Source organism: Marmota marmota, unplaced genomic scaffold (assembly GCF_001458135.2).
Source record: "Marmota marmota marmota unplaced genomic scaffold, marMar, whole genome shotgun sequence".
Classification (NCBI taxonomy): Eukaryota; Metazoa; Chordata; class Mammalia; order Rodentia; family Sciuridae; genus Marmota; species Marmota marmota.
In genome coordinates this window covers 2,892,434-2,913,245 of record NW_025999900.1, presented here as the reverse complement: position 1 = coordinate 2,913,245, position 20,812 = coordinate 2,892,434, and the positions used below count along the sequence as shown (strand labels likewise).

The 20,812-nt window shown below is 36.3% G+C and overlaps 1 protein-coding gene across 3 annotated transcripts in view; it reads left to right on the top strand.

The window, feature by feature from the left end:
* The window catches only part of Ppp2r5e (protein phosphatase 2 regulatory subunit B'epsilon), a 149,684-nt gene that overhangs the window by 66,092 nt on the left and 62,780 nt on the right, over positions 1-20,812 (top strand). For all 3 annotated transcript variants that reach the window (XM_048798466.1, XM_015489992.2, XM_048798465.1), the window contains exon 2: positions 9,131-9,327. In XM_048798466.1, coding sequence (XP_048654423.1) covers positions 9,131-9,327 — 197 coding nt within the window. The remainder of the gene's footprint in view (positions 1-9,130; positions 9,328-20,812) is intronic.

Genomic DNA, 20,812 nt, shown 5'->3' with positions numbered 1-20,812 from the left:
TAAAAAAAAAAAAAAAAAAAGAAAAGAAAAACAACTGGCAGCTGGGGTTGGGGATGACTGGAATTGTTGCTGAGTGGTAGAGCATGTGGGTTCAATCCCTAGTACCATCATGGGGCAGGGAGTGTTTTTCTTTTTATAAAACTATAGTGAAAATAAATCATGACCAGTTTTTTTTTTTTTTTTTTAATACCTAAACTGGAGGAGAAATAAAAAATGGCAACTTACTTTTTTTTGGTTAATTTACTAGTATATAAAGTCCTCAAAGGAGGAAACCACTGATATAGATACTGTAGAATACTGTATAAGTCTTGCAGCCTTCTTTGGCATAGCCCAGCAAGCTCCAGGAATTTCTCATGTTCAAAAGGCCTTGTCTCTGTGCTGCTGATGTTTCCAACCCTGGAATAAGACCTTAGGAAATGAATTAATAATAGAGACTTTGACCTGGTGAGTCAGAGGCTTTGGTGGCTCATGTCCTGTGGTGAGTTTGGTAGCAGGAAAGTAATTTTCACCTGTAATTAGGAGTTGGTCAGTTTTTAAATATTTTATTTCTTGTGTTGACAGATTTCATTAACTACCTTGGCATTAGTACATAACACATGAGAAATAGCAAAGTGTTGAAAACAAATATTTATCAGGAGTGTGTGTGTGTGTGTGTGTGTGTGTTTTATGTGTGTATGTATTTCTGTGCATACTTGTGTGCTTATACATTCCCTCTGTTTATTTTGATTGGAACATATGTCAGAATAACATGAAAAACCTGAATCATGTGGTTTTGCTTCTGAGGCTGCCATACTTGTCTGCAATAGTGGTGACCTTTGGGTTTTGCTTATAAATCAGAGTGTGTGTATTTGTCAGCTTTTGGAAAATGGAACTGGATAGCTCCATGAAAGAATAATAATAAACACATGTTGATTATTTCTGCTGGGAAAAATAGTTAATATATTATTATTAAAAAATTAAGTTTATCCACCTATATTTGTTCACTTATTTAGGGCTGTTTTATTCCATTTTGTTTTAAAGCGTCCAAGTATTTGAAGAAACATCTATTAAATTTTCATTTATTTATTTATTTATTTATTTATTTATTTATTTATTTATTTATGCTGGGAATTGAATCCAAAGTTGCTTTACCACTGAAGCTATATCTCCAACCCTTTTTACTTTTTATTTTGAGACAGGGTCTTAATAGTTGGCCAGGCTGGCCTCAAACAAGTAAATTTCCTGCCTCAGCCTCTCAAGTTGCTGGGGATTATAGGCATGTGCCAATGTATATGCTTCCTTTACTTTTAGATTGGCAGTGAAAGCATATTTATAGCTCCAGTGGTGGTAATGATGGCTGTTAGTCACTGTTATTTATCATAGCTATCATGGATATTATTGTTGTTAGTATGGACCCTAGGATAAGACTACTTGGGATCAGATACTGAGTGTAACTGTGTGAGTTGGGTAGGTGAGTCAGCTGTTCTGGGCATCAGTTTCTTCATCGGAAAAACTGGAATATTAATAGTTGCCACTAACAAATAGTTTGAGGATTAACTTATTACAGTGCTTTATAAGAGTAAGTGTATATTATTACTGTCATTGCCATTCTTTTTACCTTGAAACTTTGGTACTGGCCTTTTCTACTTTTCTTTTTTGGGGGGGTGGGGTAGTGGTGGTGGTACTATAGATTGAACCCAGAGCTAGCCTTGTGCACGGTAGGTAAACACTCTACTACTAAGTCACATCCTCAGACCCTTCCTCTCTAAAAAATTTTTTTGAATCAGGGTCTCACTAAGTTTTTTATGCTGGCCCCCAACTTGTTATTACCCCTGCTTCAGCCTCCTGAGTAGGTGGGATTACAGGTGTGCCTCCATGTTCAGCTGGTCTCATGCTTTTTGATACTGCTGTATTTGTGCTAGCCTTTCTGTGAGATCTATAGGACAAGTGTGTGCTAATAATTAATGAAGTGTTTGGCAAGCTTTCTAATGGATTGGCAAGAGTTCTAAAAACAGCCAAGTCTTCATTTACTGTTTTATAGCCAGGGTCAATAAAAAATGCTCTCACAGTTACAGATGGTTCAGGGGGCCTTCCTTAGCTTGGAAACTGAAAGTTTTCACTGTCAATTTTAAATAAGCTGAAAGAGAAAGAATTTCAAAGGTAGAGGGGATGAAAGAAGATTTTAAAGTTCTTGCTCTAAAAATAGTGGTTTTTCAACCCTAGCCACACAGTGAAATCACCTGAGGTGATATAACTTGTGGCAATGGAAAAACACCACCATCACCATCATCCAGAAGCAAACATTTTTGAACCCACTAATTTGAATATAGTAACAAAGTAATTGAAATGTTCAGGAATTTAATACTTATTTTAGTTAATAGGTTGGTTTGGGGTTAGTTTCTTATTTGCTTATGTTTGTTGAAGTTTCCTATGTGATTCAAATGTCATGTTTGGATCCAGTTTCTAGGACATGATACCTAATTTTATTATTTGATTCATTATGAAGATTTACAGTTATCTCCTTGTTTTGATGAAATATTGTTGGTTAGATCTGTGACTTATCAGGTGTCAAAAGCAGTAAAATAAGGTTCTTTTAAGATTTCCTACACAAAGAAATGGCTTTTGCCTGTGTCTGTGTTTAGAGATAACATAAATTGGATGGACCACAGAGACATAATTATTTTACCACATGTAATGGTGTATTCTTGCTTTAGTCTTCCAAGGTTCTAGTATTTTAATACTAGGCATCTTCTTAGACCTGAGATATTATTCTTAATTTTCTGTAAATATAGACTCATGTATTTTATGTAAGTAAAATTTTCATGGATTTTGTTAAAGTTTATTAAGGGTCGTGTGAGGGACTTATAGCATACATGGACACCTCAAGGAAAAGTTCTAAAGGTTAGGGTGGCAGGGCTAAGAGGTCATAGTTTCCAAGCATATTCTGTGTTGATCTCGATTTTTTTTTTTAAGTTGGAGAAATGGAAGTAAAGGGGTTGAGTGATTAATATCTTAGAATGCTTTGAAGTGAAAAGTGTTCTTAATTTAGAAGGATTGTATTTTAGTTCTTTTGGATAGAAATGTTACAAATATAATTTATAAATATATATAATTTAAAAATATATTTCATTGAATAACAGATATTGTTCATTAGGGGGTTTTGAATAATGTTATGGTTTAGCTTCCAATGCAAACATCTATGGAAATGTTTATTCCACAGCTGATGGACATATTTACTTTTACTATATTTCCCCACATACTTTTAATAGCTATGATCAGTAAGTTACTAGCCCATATCTTTGTTTGTTTTATTTTTTTTTGGTGCCAGGGGTTGAACTTAGGGGTACTCTACCACTGAACCATATCCCCAGCCCTAGTTTGTATTGTATTTAGAGACAGGGTTTTACTGAGTTGCTTAGTGCCTTGCCATTGCTGAGGCTGGCATTGAACTCGTGATGCTCCTGTCTCAGCCTCCCAAGCCGCTGGGATTACAGGTGTGTGCCACTGTGCCCGGCTTAGCCTACATATTTTTAAAAAAATTAATTAAAATTTTTTTTTTCTACTACTGGGGTTGTGGCTCAGTAGTAGAGCTCTTGCCTAGCACATGTGGGGGCCCTGGTTTTGATCCTCAGTACCACATAATAATAAATAAATAATAAAAAAATAATAAAAAATTGGCTTTGTTGTTATCATACTATGGCTAATAAATACAGTGATGTGTACCTTCTTTATTTATTGGCATATTTGCAAGTGTGAACTTAAATTCTGATTTTTCAGTAACTTAAGTTGATTGAAGTCTAATAGCACTAAAACTAAAAGACACCAAACTTGTATTTTATTTATTTTTTATTTTGCTGCTTATTTGTTTCTCAAATTGCCAATGCTTTTCAAAGTTCTGATTGAGCCAAGCCTCAAGAGAAAGTGAGCTGACCTTGGATCCATGGTCTTGTGTCCTAAACATTAGATAGGATAGAATAATGGGAGTTAATGACTAGGGAATAATAAACTTTTGCAAATGGTAAATAACAACCAACCTTTTAAGTCATAATGAGGGAAAAGGGAGTTCTCTTTCTCATACTTGTTATGATCTGTGGGCCAGGGAGAGGGGCTGTGGTTAAAAACATATGGATCTTGCAGTCTGTTCTTTATATACAAGGAGAATCTTTGCCACTGAATCTGAATTTGTACTCTTCTTTGCTCTTGAATTCTGTGTTCATTTTTTCATTGCTTATCACACTTGTAAATTTTGAAGTTATTTGTGTACGAACACTTGAAGGGGTAGTAGTCATTTTCTGTCTTATTGTTGACAATTGTTAGGATGCTAGGAGGTGATGATCTAAAATGTATATGGAAGACATGATTAATGCTAAAAAGGAGAGTAAGACAATGGCTGGGCATGGTGGTACACGCCTGTAATCTCAGTGGCTCAGGAGGCTAAGACAGGAGGATCATGAGTTCAAAGCCAGCCTCAGCAACTGAGTGAGGTCCTAGCAACTCAATGAGACCTTGTCTCTAAATAAAATACAAAACAGGGCTGGGGATGTGTCTCAGTGGCTGAGTGCCTCTGAGTTCAGTCCCCATACCACCACCACCAAAATACCAAACCAAACCAAAACAACAAAACCACCACCACAACAAAGCACAACACAGTGAGAAATACAATTAGTTTGTCCCTACACTCTTTTCTTGGATGGGAAGCATATTCTGGAAATCTGTCTACTTATTCTTCCAGATTAGTGGAGTCTGACCTGATATGTTCTTACCATCTGTGATGACTGGATCAATTATTCTCCCCTTTAAACACATACTAACATTGGATGGATAGTCATTGTGCTAATGACCTTTGTGGTATTACATAACCACTTATCGATTCTTCGTTGTTTATGATATGATTCTGTGGGATTCTTCTCCCCAGGGGCAGGCTGGCTTTTGTAGGCCAGTTCCATTGAAAGAAAGAAGTATCCACTGCCTGGTTTGCTTGGGAAGTCTATGATGACCTTTAATTTTCTTTTTTTTTTTTTTTTCATGTATAAGTTTTTTTTTCCTCTTTTTTAAAAAAATTTTTATTATTGCTTGTTCAAAACATTACATAGTTCTTGACATATCATATTTCATACATTTGATTCAAGTGGGTTATGAACTCCCATTTTTACCCCGTATATAGATTGCAGAATCACATCGGTTACACATCCACTGTTTTACATATTGCCATACTAGTGTCTGATATATTCTGTTGCCTTTTCTATCCTCTACTATCCCCTCTCCCCTCCCCTCCCATCTTCTCTCTCTACCCCATCTACTGTAATTCATTTCTCCCCCTTGTTTTTTTTTCCCCTTTCCCCTCACTTCCTTTTATATGTAATTTTGTGTAACAATGAGGGTCTCCTTCTATTACCTTTAATTTTCTTTCAAGTTACTTCAGAAGTGTTTATAGATTTTCAGGTGACTTGGATTTGGGAGGTGGGTAGCTAGTGTTATTTATTTAATGCATTGTGATTGGAATCTGCTTTCTGTCATTTATGAGATTTTCTTTATGGCTCAGTAACTGATCCTTTTAATAAATGTTTCTTTAGAAAGAATCTTTATGTCTACTTCTGGGACTGGTTCCATAATACTAAACTTCTTTAATTTTATTGAAACTCTTGGGACTACTCAGAGTGTACCTTCTCTGACCCCTGGCCTGTTCTACCTTTTAATTCTACCTTCAGATCCCACAGGGGCTACGTAGATGAGAGGAGGTGGATTGGGAGCAGCAGAGCTAGGGGGAGGAGGGATGACAATCCAAGGGCCAACTATTACTGGTACTTGCTTGGAGCAATTGTGGTTTTTGTTTTGTTTTTAAAGAGAGAGTCTTGCTATGTTGTCCAGGCTAGCTTGAACTTCTATACTTAAGCCATCCATCTGCTTCACCTACTTATTCACTTTGTCCTTCCTACTAGCTGGAACCATGGGTAAACTCTACCACACTTGGCTCTTGGAGTGTTTTGATAGTTAGTTCATCCTTCCCCTGAATGAAATAGTTTCCTTCTTTTCCTTTTTAAATTGTTACTATTAAAGGAATTGCCTGTTTAAGGGACCACCCCACCTCTGGCCCGCACCACCCCAGCTTTTGGTTGTTCTTGACTGCTCAAGTTCTTCAATTTAATGGAGTTCATTTTAGAAGAATTTAGTCTGTGATAAAGGATGATAAAGCATAACTTTGGCTCTGCATGTTAACCTCTGGAGAATGGTCTGGAGGGGAGATTGCCCACACACCCCATCCCCCTAATTTTCTGGAATATGATATCACTCTGGCCTTTGATTGTGTTTGAATGGTACATGGTGATGATGAGTCCAGGCCTGGAGCCAGATTGCCTGTGTTTGACTCCTGTCTCCAATGCTTATTAGCTGTATGACTATGGGCAGATTACTGAAGCAATCTCTATTTTGGTTTATTCATCTGTTAAACATGAAATAGTACCTACTGTGTAGGGTTGTTGTAGATATTAATCAAAATGTAATATGTGTAAGTGTTTAGAATAGTACATAGTAAGTATACTAACTCTGTTCAATAAATGTACGCTTATTATCATTATTCCATCTGGCAAGTGGTTAGCCTGGTTCTCATTTGTTTATGACATGCCAGTTTGCATAAATAAAGGATAAACTCCAATTGCCTGACATTAAAAAGGATCTAAATGTTAACTGCTTGAATTTTTTGACTTGCTAAATGAATGAATCTCTTGATTGTTATTGCAGTAACCACAAACATTAATTGTTGTTACTGCTTAAATGTTGATTTTCTCTCAGAAAGACTATCATTTATAGATGTTTTGTAATTCTTATGTGCTGTGTTTAAGGAGTTCTCCATGTGAGCGATCTGATTTTTAGGTTTTATGAAAGTTATATCAAAAGTTTCAATTTTCCCTGAAGATTTTAACCTTTAACTAATACCCCATTTAATAAGCTTTTTCTTATTCCCTTTACAGCATCAAAACTCCATTCAGTTTCAGGATCTGGAGTCTGGACTATGGTGGTCCTGTGCATGTAATTAGATACTGGTTAAGACTATATACACTCATATTCATAAGCAGCTGTATTTAGTTTTTGCTTATTTATTTATTTTAAACACCTGATCAGGTAGCACTTAAAGAGAAAACTTGATCTGACTATGTTTGGTTCTTATGGTCCCAAGCTAGATTTTAAAAATGATTCATTTTAGGAGCACAGAATAAGTATATATTATGCCTTAAATCCAAAGTATTTGATTATAAGTATATTAAGCCACTGGGAACCTTTGGGGGGTTGGGAGTAGAGTGAAACTCACTGTTTAACAATTACCAAATTTACAACTTGTTTATGCTGAGAGTAGTGGTGATACCTTCAAATGCATTTATTATTCCTTGTTCCCTAATATCCTTTGGAAAAGATCTGTTTTCCTTTCAGCTAGGTTTAACCTTAGCAGTCAGTGTTTGGGGGGAATTGTCTATGAGGTCCAGGGTGGCTTGGTTAGTTCTCTGTCACTTGGGTTGTGGGATATGGGTAGGGGATGGGAGTTAATGGAGCTAGTCATGTGGATCATGTGTAAAACAGGCCTAGGCTGGTTTCCATTCCGCTCTACTGGGGCTCTTGGTTGTAAGGTGGGTTCTAGATGATGTAGCATTCTCCTTCAGAGAGCAGATGGCCTACGCTGTGAAGCCACTGTATAGCATTTACTGGAAGATTGACAACTGAGGATGGTTGTTAGTGACCGGCCAAACACTGTTAAAATCCTTCTGAAGTAGTACAAAGGGAACTTGGGTGTATGGCTAGAGACCTGGGCATTGTGCCCAGCTCCATAGTTCATTCATTGTGTTCATCTCAATGACTGTGCCTGCTTTTCTTATTGAAAAATGAAGAATAACCATGCTACCTGCTTACCTCAAAAGATGTTCTGAGGATTAATGAGTTAATTGCCTTGGATAAAGGCAGCAGAGCCTATGTGGGTCATAATTTCATTGCCTCTCCAGTGATGCTCCAGTTTGGGGAAATAAAATAGTAGAAAAGATAGGAGTGGATTTGGTTGTCTGTAGCTCAATCGTGTATTTCAAATCCAATTGTAGGTCAGATTCCTTTCTAGCTGGAGAATTTTAATTAACCTAAAATTTCTTATATTTTTTTTTAAACCAAGCCAAATGTCTGACCTGCTGTTTGTTTTAAAAAAGAACAGATGTCTATTCTGAGAACATATTAATAAAGACGTTAGTAGTTTTTTCCCAATGTAAGGGAAAAAGGTGGATCAAAAGAGAGTGTAGATGAAGGGAATTTGCTCTTATTTTCCTACTACTGGTGTGCTCTTTTTTGTTTTTATTTTTACTTATTTGTTTTTGTACCTAGAATTGAACCCAGGGGCACATTACCACTGTGCCAAATCTCCATCCCTTTTTATTTTTAAGATTTAAATTTTTTTAAATTTATATCACTAAGTTGCTTAGGGCCTTGCTAAGTTGCTGAGATTGGATTTGAACTTGTGATCCTTTTGCCTCAGCCACTGGGATTACAGGTATGTGCCACCATACCGTTTAGTGTGCTCTTTTTTAGAGAGTTGTTATTTTTCTTTCTTTTTTTTGGGGGGGGGGGGTTTCAAGTGTCTTTGACAAAGAAACTTCATAAAAATCAAGCAAAAACAAAACAAAATAAGAACACACACAATAATTGCTTTAAATATCAAGGGTGTCAGCATGAAATTAAAATGGATAGACTGACATTTCTGCTTTGAATTTTTTTAGTAAAACTAATTTAAACCAACAGTGAAAACTTCTGGCTTTACCTTATGAGGAAGAATTTGACATTTTTCAGTGTTTTTGGATTTACAGGTATTGACATCAGGGTTATTTTTTTGTTGTTGTTAAAATTTGCTTCAAACTTCTAATGGCTCTTGGGATTTTAGTCAATCTTTGGTTGCAGAATAGCAACCAGAGTCAATTGTGTTGGTGCATTATAGTTTTCAGAGTCAAGATCTCTGAAATAGTGTATATGTTATCCCCTCCCCCCATGTGTAACTGTTAAAAAGAACACTATTGTCATGTGAATTCTTATTCTTTTGAGCTTGCTTTTGAAGTAAATTTCGCAGAGAATTCCTGTTACTTAGAAATTGATGACAGACTTACACCATTTCCTTTTTTTTTCTTAGACGTTCCAACCTCAGAGCAGCCTGAACTGTTCCTAAAGAAACTTCAGCAGTGCTGTGTCATTTTTGACTTCATGGACACGCTATCTGATCTTAAAATGAAAGAATACAAGCGCTCCACTCTTAATGAACTGGTGGACTACATTACAATAAGCAGAGGCTGTTTGACAGAGCAGACTTACCCTGAAGTAGTTAGAATGGTGAGTTTCTTTTTTTCGCCGCTGACACTTTTAAGCATCTTCCATAGCGACTCACAAATGTATTTATTACAGAGTGAGGTCACTGGAGGTTACCTCCACAAATGAGAACCAACGTTCTGAGAGCTAAGCAAAAGTAGTCGGCACAATACTAGAATCTGAAGAGCATGATTTCATAAGGATGAAATCCAGAACTTTTCAACTACAACAGCATTGAAGGAATCAGTGACTTCAAAATATGAAGCCAAGATTGCCAGGGTATTATTGGATTTCTGGCCTTTCAAAAAGAAAAGACACAGGAGAGTCAACCCAAGTTTTAGATCTGTGTTTGAAAAATATTCAAGCCTGTTGGATGTCTTTCTTTTTTTCTCATCCTCATTCATTGTGGTATATTTGAAATGGCTTTACACTTAATAAAAATTGTGATTGTAGGGCTGGGGATGTGGCTCAAGCGGTAACGCTCTTGCCTAGCATGCGCCAGGCGCTGGGTTCCATCCTCAGCACCACGTATAAATAAAATAAAGATATTGTGTCCACCAAAACCTGAAAAATAAATATTTCAAAAAAATTGTGATTGTAGACTCTAGTACAACCCTCTCTTGGCTTTAGAACTAATCATTCTCTTTATAGTCTCCTTGAAATCAGGGGTGATTCCTTTCACAATTTTAGGACATTGTGTTACACTTTGTATGTTTATTAGGAATTATAAGAAGAAACCTTAGTATAATGTGAGTAATTATATTTGTATTGTATCAGTAGTTATATTAGTTTTTCAAAAGTTGAGCCAAAATATGATTGTTAGATTTCTTTTGGAAGATTGCCTTCCTTGACGTCTCAGAAGATCTTGGATCTAGAAACGTGCTATTTGGTGGTCGGTGGAATGGAGGGTAAGGCTGGTGTGTTGATTTGTGAAATTAACCTGTGGAGGTAACAGGTCAGTGCATCATTGTGAAGCCCATTAGGGGAATTGGCATGTTCTCATATACTACTGAACATCTATCTAGCTTCATTATTTAGGATTCAATATGAGCAAAAAAGAGACATTTGTGATGGAGTAGATATAGTTAGAAATGATAATTCGGATCTGGGAAGGGGCTTGAATTATCTCAGCTTGAGAAACTGATGTATGAAGGTCATTTCAAAACTGCCAAATATGCCCCTCAGATCTATATATGAATGTATGTTGGAGTTGTTAATTTGCAAGGATATAGAGCTGCAGTGTTTTGTAAATTACTATCATTGTAGCTCTTGAGCAGTACTTCTCAACCTGGAGAAGTTTTACTTCATAGGGGACATTTGGCAACGTTGAGACGTTTTTGGTAGTCATAACCAGGGACAGCAAGTAGGAGGATGTGTTCAGTATCTAGTGGCTAGCAGTGCTACTAGAAGTCTTACAGGGCAGCCCACACAACTAAGAATTATCTGGTCCCAAATGTCAGTAGTTCCATTGTTGAGAATCCTGCTCTTGAGTATGCATGCAGGCTTTCTAAATCTCTTATCCTAATATTCAGGATTTTCTGTAGTCTCTTGCCTTCTGTAGAGCACAGTCCCTTTGTTTTATGTAGCAGTATCCTCAGTCAACAGATGTATATACTGTTTATAACTTTTTCCTAAATCTTCCCATTGATAATTTATGAATATATAAGCATATACAAGCATATTTGTATAAGTATTGTCAAATTTTGTAAGCACACAAGCGATGGTATAACACACACCTTTCCTGCATCTTGCTTTTTTCGCTTAGCAATATATATCATACATCTAAAGCTGCCATGTTTTTTTTTTTTTTTTAAAGAGAGAGAGAGAGAGAGAGAGAGAGAGAATTTTTTAATATTTATTTTTTAGTTCTCGGCGGACACAACATCTTTGTTTGTATGTGGTGCTGAGGATCGAACCCGGGACGCATGCATGCCAGGCGAGCGCGCTACCGCTTGAGCCACATCCCCAGCCTATGCTGACATGTTTTTTTAACCACCTACACTATATTTCATTTTATGAATGTACCATATTATGAATATACCACTTTAACCAGTGCCCTATGAAGAAGCTCATAAACACGAGTTTGCCCTTGTATGAAAATATCTGTATATTTGTTTATTCATTTTTAAAGATTTTATTTTTTTTAGAGCAGTTTTATGATTACATAGAGGAATGTCCAGGGATTTCCCATATATCCCTGCCCCGCACAGGGATAGCTTCCCCCACCATAGTGGTACATTTTTTTTAAAAATATTTTTTTAGTTGTAGTTGGACACAACACCTTTATTTTATTATTTGTTTAATGTGTTGCTGAGGATTGAACCCAGTGCCTTGCATGTGCTAGGTAAGGACTCTACTGCTGAGCTACAATCCCAGCCCCCATAGTGGTACATTTGTTATAATTGATGAAACTTGCACTGGCACACCATAATCACCCAGAGTCCATTGTTTAATTAGGATTCATACTTGGTATTATCTATTCTTTGTGTTTGGACCAATAACGTAATGACATGTATCTACCATTATATTATCATACAGAGTGTTTTCTCTGCCCTGAAAATCCACTGTGTTCTGCCTTTTCATTACCATCCCCACCCCCAACTCCTTGGCAACCACTGATCTTTTTTTACTATCTTCATAGTTTTGCCTTTTTCAGAGTGTTGCATAGTTGGAATCATACAGTATATACTCTTTTTAAATTGGCTTCCTTTACTTAGTAATATGCATTAAGTTTCCTTCATTTCTTTTCATTGCTTGATAGCTCATGCTTTTTATGTTGAATACTATTTCATTGTGGGGTGTACAACAGTTTATGTATTCACCTATGAAGGACAACTTGGTTGCTTCTACGTTTGGGCAGTTATGAATAAAACTTCTATGAACATCCACATGCATGCAGGCTTTTGTATAGCCATACGTTTTTCAACTCCTTTTTGAGTAAATAGCAAGGAGTGCAATTGCTGGATCTTATGACAGCAATTATGTTTGGTTTTCTAAGAAACTGCCAAACTCTCTTTCAGAGTGGCTGCTCCATTTTGCATTCCCAACCAGCAATGAGTGAGAGAGTTCCTGTTGCTCCACATCCTCTCCAGCATTTGGTGTTGATTTGTTTTTTAATAGCCTATTTTGGGCCCATCAAATATGCTTCAGCCCCTGCCTCCAATTCTCATTTTCCCTTCAAGGGCTTGTTTACAGTGCTGCCACTGTTTCAAAAGCCTAGTGTTTGCTTCTTCGTTGAAGTTCTCTGCTTCTTGGCAACCCACCCTTCTGGAATTTGTTTGTTTTATCCTTCCACACATTTATCTAGTTTTTCTAATTAGACTGCAAGTACTCCTTGGGAAGAGCTGTGTGTTGCATACCTTTGTGGCTTCCATAATGCCTACTAGCCCAGGCCTAATTGAAATTTGTTGAATAAATTCCCTCTTAAAAAGCAAGCATTTCAGGCTCTCAAATTATGAGTAAGATATTGGATATCACTGGATTATATTCAGTTTTTAAACCCAGTATTTTGCATAATCCTAAAAATTATTTCAGTTTTATTAACCAGCTTGGCCTTAAACCAGCTTTAATATCCTAAGAGAGACTATTTTCTCATCTCCTTCATTCCCTTCTCCCCACCCCAAAAGACTCCTGTCTTTTGTGTGTGTTTTGAAATGTACTTGAATTCTGCCTTAGGAGGTCTTGAAATTGTAGTATGCGTGTTGTTCTAAGGCATTAGAAAATTAGCTTTCTGTATGTTAGCTTAAGGTTCTCAGAAATACATTCATTTTTCATAGCAGATGACCTACAAAATTATTAGTTAATAATTTTTATATGGTACTTAGACTGTCTGGGGGCATTTATACAAAAGGAGGTATTTGGAGAGAGTAGAAAGAGAAAGGACTTAGGAACCACACTGACCTGGGCTGAAGGGCCAGCTCTGCCTGTCTTGTACTTGCTTCATCACTGTGAGTGAGGGATTTTTATCTTTGGGGCCCTCAGTTTTTGTGTAGTGCTAGGAGTCCATAGGTTTGGGGGAAGGATGGTCACAGTCTCTCCCACTCACTTCATAAATATTCTACCTAAATAACATGCCTGTGCTTTGTTTGCATATCAAGGGTCTTGCTAACTCAGATACACATACAGTTTAACAGTTTACTTAAAGCTTAATAGGAAGACTGGAAACTAAGTCTTCATTGGTGTGCCCTACTTATATTTTGCAACCCCTTGCATATGTATAGAAATTCTGGTGCTGTTCACTTTCCTTATCCATGTCTTACCTGCCTTTTGGGGGGTTTTGTATGTAAAGCTTTTAGAACAGTGCCTAACATGACAAGAATTCAATAATATTTTTCTGTTTTAAAAATTTTGTTATTTGATATTTGATTTTACAATCATTGGTGGAACTCATGATTTCTGTGGACTTAAAATGTTCTTTCAGATACATGTGTCATTTTCCATTGCCTTAGTGGTTCTCAGATTCCCTAATTCCAGGATGATCTGGCTTATTAAAAATTTCTGTTCCCATCTCTTCCTCATTCTTGGTACTATAGAATAAAACTACTTAACTGGATTAGTGAAGAAAATGTTAGTATTTTAAATGCAGTATCAATGAAGTGATGGCTGAGTTTCATAGGCCATAATGGATACTGACTTATAATGACATGGTATGGTGTTAGCATCAACATCAAAAGCTCATTCAACTTGATGGGAACCCGTACTTTGAGAGCTGGTATTCCTGTTGATGGGAAATGAAGTGACAGGTGAAACCAATCTGTGAGTTGGGGAAGTCATTTCTAATGTTTTAATGAAGCCTGGATAACACCTATAGACTGCTAGGAAAAAACGCAACTCTTTTGTGAGTAAACAAAACATAACAAAATAGTACATAACTTACCCACAGAAAAATAGTGTGGGGATAGTGGAAAGAGCCACAGAAAATGAATGTGGAAGCCACTGTCCTCATTTTTTACCTTCCATTTATCTAGCAGTGAGACCTTAGCTAAGTAATTTCTTCTTTTAGTCTCATTTTCTCTATTGGAAGGAATTGATGATGATGTCTTAGATCCTTCCAACTCTGAACACTGCCAACTCTATTGATAAACATAGTCTAAGTCTTAATTTATGATGGATTCTGCCTTTAAGTCTACAAATTATTGTTTGAAGTATATGCTTAGGTAAGTGGTATGTTTCATGTGTTTCTCATGGGGTCATATCTAATGGGAAAATAAGAACCTTGAGGTGTGTGTGTGTGTGTGTGTGTTTTAAATCACTTTATACTTTTTTTGGTTCTGTTGTTAGTATTCATTTGAAAGATTTCTTAGAATTTTTGGTTCTCCAAGTAATCTTGTGTAAATTTTTATTTACTCAAATCTGAAATCTGTATATTTTATGTTCTTTATATTTGCATATCTTTTTCAAAAATATTTCTATTGGGGATACTTCAAATGTGAGATGAGTTCTTATTGGTGAAGACATTGTTTTGTTACTTTCAGGTAGTATTTATTAAATGGCTTACTGCCATTCTTTTGCATTTTAATGATTTAAGAAAGATGGCCTTGGGGCTGGGGTTGTGGCTCAGTGGTAGAGTGCTTGCCTAGCACATGTGAGGCACTGGCTTCAATTCTTAGCACCACATATAAATAAATGGATAAAATAAAGGTCCATCAACTTAAAAAAAAAAAAAAAAGATGGCCTTGCTCTGCCAAAGAGCTCACAATATGAAGGAGAGAACACTCTTATAATTACCTAATTAGATTTTTTCATATGTACACTCAGAAGTATATGCAAGGCAAGGAAGGAGTAGACAGAGTGGGGTGGTTGATTATTACTATATAAGGTGGTCAAGGAGACTTTATAGAATGAGTGAAGCTTTAGTAGGATATTAAGATTGTGTGTGTTTTCCAAGTGTTGAAATGAAAAAAAATTATATGATACAAAGGAATTCCCAAACCACCTGGCGGATACAGGGAAACACTAGGAGTGCTGTGTTGTTACAGCAGTAAGAGGGAGAGAAAGGGATTGTGTGTGTGTGTGTGTGTGTGTGTGTGTTGGGGAGTAGGAGGAAGTGAATGGTGGCAGCTGAAGATTTCCACTTAAGATTCTGAAAGAATCTCAGAGACAGTGGAAAACCACTGAAAAACTTGAACTAGGGGACTGATATGGTCAGATTTGCATTATAATGGCCGTGGGCAGATAGATTGGAAGGGGATGAAAATGGAAAACATAGAGGAATCATTTAGGGGAGGAGGAGTATTACAGAAGATGTGGAATACAAACTAGCATCAGTGAGGAAGTAGAGGAGAGGAGGGATAACACTTGGGCTAAGAATGTCTTTAAGTGGTAAATACTTGCTTTTGTGTAAGAAAGGTTTAGCACTATGGAAAGCAGGTTTTATGTAGAAGCCAAGGAGTTGATTTTTGATATGTTGATATTGAGGTTCCCCTGAGAGACCTAGATGCAGAGAGATGGAAATGGAGAGTGATAATTGTCAGCATGGAGTAGGGCAGGGGAGAGAAAGACCAATGATTGAACTCCAGATGTTACCATAGAATCACTATGTTTCATTGCAGTGGTACAGGAGATTGAGAGTGGATGACATGAGGAAGTTGATATGGTGATGATAGATAGATTGCTCCCACAATAGTCATAGTATCTTCATTAGAGTAAAATTCTATCATTTCCCTTTTACAGAAAGTATTCAGCCTTATCACATGGTCATTGCTATTATTGTTTACCTATTTTTTTAAAAAAATATTTATTTTTTAGTTTTAAGTGGACACACTATCTTTATTTTATTTATTTTTATGTGGTGCTGAGGATTGAACCCAGTGCCTTGTACGTGCTAGATGAGCGCTCTACCACTGAGCCGCAACCCCAGCCCCCTTTCTTGTTTTTTATGTCATGGGCTTGTCTTCATTTCAAAGTCTGCCTTACTCCCAGTCTAGTAAAATCTGTATACAACTCAAATTGTAGAGCAAGTGATTTTTCCAAAGTTATTGTAGTTTCAATAAAATATGGTGAAGGGTTGTTTTTTTCTGTTCTATTGAGCTGTTTCCTTGAGTCCTTTATATTGTTTCTTGGCCATTATTAGCTTTGTTTTTTCCCCACTCTGAAATTATATTCTGTAACTTGGTTATCTAAGTGCCTTATCTTTTATAAATTCTTGATTTAACTGAAATCATAGTTCTCATTAGCCTTTTAATAGAATAATATGGTGTTGTGGGAGGTTATGTAGTCACAATTAAAGATCTCAAAGTCTGCCTACACATATTCTTAGAGTGCTTTGTTAACTCCACTACATATGCTGTTGGCTGAAGGACAGAGGATTTCTTTCCATAAGATCACAACTATCTAAATGTAGCCTCGGGAATGATAACTACCAGGGAAAAATAGGAACTTTTCATTTTTTCTCTTCCTGCATCTTATTAGAAAAATAACTATATATCCTGGCTAGAATTTGCCTTGGAGGTAATTTTTTGGATTCAAAGAAATTACAGGCTAGGGTTGGCTATAGCTCCAACCTAGCATGTATGAGGCACTGGGTTAGCAGCACATAAAATAAACAAATGAAAGTATGCTATCCATCTACAACTACAAAAAAAAAGAAGAAGAAGAAGAAGAAATTACAGGCTAAAAGTAATGGAGGAGAATTGAGTGATAGCTGAGAAGGTCATTTAGTAACTGAAGTTATTGGGAAATTTTGAGGATAGGATAAATCTAAAGAGATAGGACCTCAGAATTAGATTAGAAATTTTAGATTTCCTTAGTGCATAGGAAAAAGGTTAAGATTTAATAATGAAAGGTACCCAAAGACATTTTTAAAAGGAGATAGGAAGAATTCACTGCTTGGGATTGGGAGCTGATTGTTAGCATTTGTAATTTGTCAGAGGGTAGAGAGACTGGTAGATACTTTGTTGTTTCTAAATTACTGTCTTAAACTTTCCCTCTGTGCTACTGTAGTTAATGCTCATTTAACAATATTTACTTAGCATCTTAGGGTGCCCATAGATTGGTTTAATGTGGTCAGTGAACCCTCTGATATTGACTGCAAACTTTTTGTAAATTCTGTTAGTATTTTTGTGGGAGAAAAATCACTTGCTTCTGATTCAACTTTCAAGGTATATCTGACTCCAAAATTGTTTGATTTTGCCATGTATGCAGTAAACATCTATGCTAGATGTTGCTTAGTTTGAAAAAGATTAGAAAGGAGTATGGTTCTTCCATTTATGTCAACAACTAAAGATAAAAATGAATTTTCCCAGTGACTTACCCAGTGAAACCATCTGGGCCTGGGGTTTTCTCTGTGGGTAGGTTTTTGGTAGTGAATTCAATTTCTTAAATACATATTTGACTGTTCAGATTTTCTGTTTTATCTTATGTCGGTTCTGGTAAACTGTTATATTACACAGATTAGAGTTTTAGTTCTATTCAATTCTTAGAAACTGTTTACAAAGATGTGTAGTAATAAAAGAGGATTGCCAGCTCTTATGTACTTTTTGTTAGCAGCATAATAATCTGGCAACTATAGTGCATGAATTAATTCGATCTTCACAACAACCCTGAGATAAGTAGTGTTATAGATACCACTTTATAGATAGGGAAAGGAAGTAGAGAAGTTAAAAAACTTGTCCAAAAAAAACTCTGTTCCACCTAAACTACAGTTCTTGAGATGATTCTGTTCCCTAAGTTCACATGCTTTCTCATGCCACTTGCCTCCCTGTCCCATCACTAGAAGTTCCAAAGAAGAGGCTTCTCTGCCTAGATGTGCTTTGCATGTAGCTCTATTAGCTGGGTGATGTGCAGTCTTACTTGTGGTTGACTTGGTTGAACTTACAAGAGTCAGAAGGAAATTCAAAAGGCCAGTGTATGAAGTTAGAGTGAGAAAAGCCACTTCTCAGTAGACAGCTGTTAGCATATATAGTCGACTATCTAAATTTGATGGTTCTGCATCCCCTTCCCCCAACAACTGCAGATAGAAAATATTTGTGAAAAACCTGCATCTGCACTGAACATGTACAGACTTTCCCCCTTGTCTTTACTTAAATAATGTAACAAGTATTCCACATGGCATTTGCATTATATTAGGTATTATAAGTAATCCAGATATGATTTAAAGTATATGGAAGGATGTTTGTAGGTTATATGCAAACACTATACCATTTTATATAAGGGATTTGAGCATCTGCAGATTTTGCGTCCATGGAGGGGTTCTAGAACCAATCCCCCATAGACACCCAAAGATTATATTTGAACTATGCCTTCTCACCCTGCAGGCATGCTGTTGGGACAGACAAGGAATTCTTAAGTTGGTTGATCAGCCTGGATTTGGAGCAAGGGGAGTTAAGTGATTTGAATGATGACTTGCACATCATTATTCCACCTCTAATCCTTAGAAGCACTTGATATATGTACAACCTGCTTTTCCTTTTTATTCTCCTGCCTGGATAAGAGATACAAATAGACCTGGACCCAACCTAGTCACTTGAAAAGATTGTTGTGAAAATTAATAATTATCATGGTACCACCTTTGATACCTCTGATAAACCTACCTTTTCCTTTATATAGATTTATATATTTATATATATATTTAGATAGATTTATAGTGAAGTTTTACTGGCCTGTAAGTTTGGTTTTTTTTTGGTCATCTTTGAGATGACTTCTTGGCTTTTGATTTTAAACTTACCCTTTGGGAAATTTCATTTCAGGTTTTCAAATTTCAAAATTTAATTTTTTGTGTGTGTGTGTGTGGAAGAGAACTCCCTATAAATCTGCATGGGCCCATGTGTTTATATATGTAGATTGCCCTTAGTTTACCAAAATAAAAATTTTCATGTTTCTACTACGTTAGTAATTTACCATTTCTCTCCTGTAAGAATTTTCTCTTGAGGAATTTGATAGTGGTTTAAAAGTGTTTAGTTTTAATTTAAATGTGCTAAAGAGAGGGTTTTTATTCAGGAAGCAACTATTTTCTTCATTTACAAGCTGTAGTTCTTCTGGCTTAACCACTTTAAAGGTTCTTCAAAGTTTTCAATATACTTAAAATTGTTTGACAGCTGTGACTTGTCTAGTGCTAATATATCCAGTAATATCATCTAAGTGTAATGAGAATACTCGCCTTCTGTCTCTAGCCCTCCCCCATGAACTGGCAGAAGAATTTGCAGGGTAAGTTATAGTATTGCATTTCCGTTTTGGTGTTTCTTTTTTTCCTACCTTTTAATTTAACTTTGAAGTGAACATGTGGTTTAGGGGCTTAAGCAATGCTTCTGGAAAAATCTTACCAAGAAAATGAATGATAAAGTGGTTAACAATTATTGCCTATGGTATGTACAAAGGGTCTTAGATGATTCTAGTGCTTGGTTCGTTTGTACAGATTGATTGCCTCTCTGCTGAGACATAGAAATGGGAAAGGGATTTGTTGATTAATTGTCTAAGGAATAAACTAGTTGCATCATAGTGATGTATTATTAGTTGGGGAAAGTTGCAGAAACTTAGTGTCCTCAATGTAGAATTCTTTTCTTTTTGTTAATATATATATATATTTTTAACTGTAGATGGACAGAATACCTTTTTATTTTGGTGGTGCTGGGGATTGAACCCAGGGCTTTATGCATGTGAAGCAAACGCTCTACAAACTGAGCTATATTCCCAGCCTTGTGAATGTGGAATTCTTGATTAGAATTAAGATTAGACTGTGGTATACACCTGTAATTCTAGCTACTGGGGAAACTGAGTCAGGAGGATCATAAGTTTGTAGCCAGCCTCTGCAATTTAATGAGATTCTGTCTCAAAATAAAAAATGCACAGGGCCCTGGGTTCAATCCCCAGCACCAATAAACAAATAAATAAAACCAACAAGCAAGAAAAGAAAAGAGTGGGTCATTTCCAGGAGGTAATTGACAGCTGAACAATATTTAAAGCCAAACTTGATCTGTAAATGAAGAAGAAAAAAAAAAAAAAGAAAAATAAAAGAAATATGTATCCATTATCTACTGATTTATTAGGTGAAAGTTGCTTCTGCAAAGTGGAAAGAAGATAAGGCACTTTGAGAATAAAAACACAATTACATTGTTAAATAGAGGAAGGCAGTAGAGAAAAGAATGGGATGAGTTCTGGCAAGGAAGAATATAGTTATTAGAGCAAGGGATGACAGGTACAGGAAAGGATGTTTCTAAGTGAAAACAAGACTGGCTATAATTACCTGAGAAGTTGGACAGCCATATTTTGTTTTTGTTTTTAATAAAATGGATAAACAAGCTGTACTGGAGAATATGTTGTTTCTGGACCCTTTGGATAAATAGTTAACAAGTACATTGAGGCACTTAATGGGCAGCCTTGGAATGCTGTGGAATTGCCCTTCCTGCAGAAGTTAAATCCTTTAGGAGAATAGGGTAAAACACCATCTGGGATAATGCAGGCTTCTTCCTTTTGAGGGACTTTTGTCTTTTTCTCTTAGAAAAGTTTGAAAAATTTGTTAAATTTCTACAACATAGAGCTGGAAAATTGAGTTTTGTATATGTGCTGCTCCCCC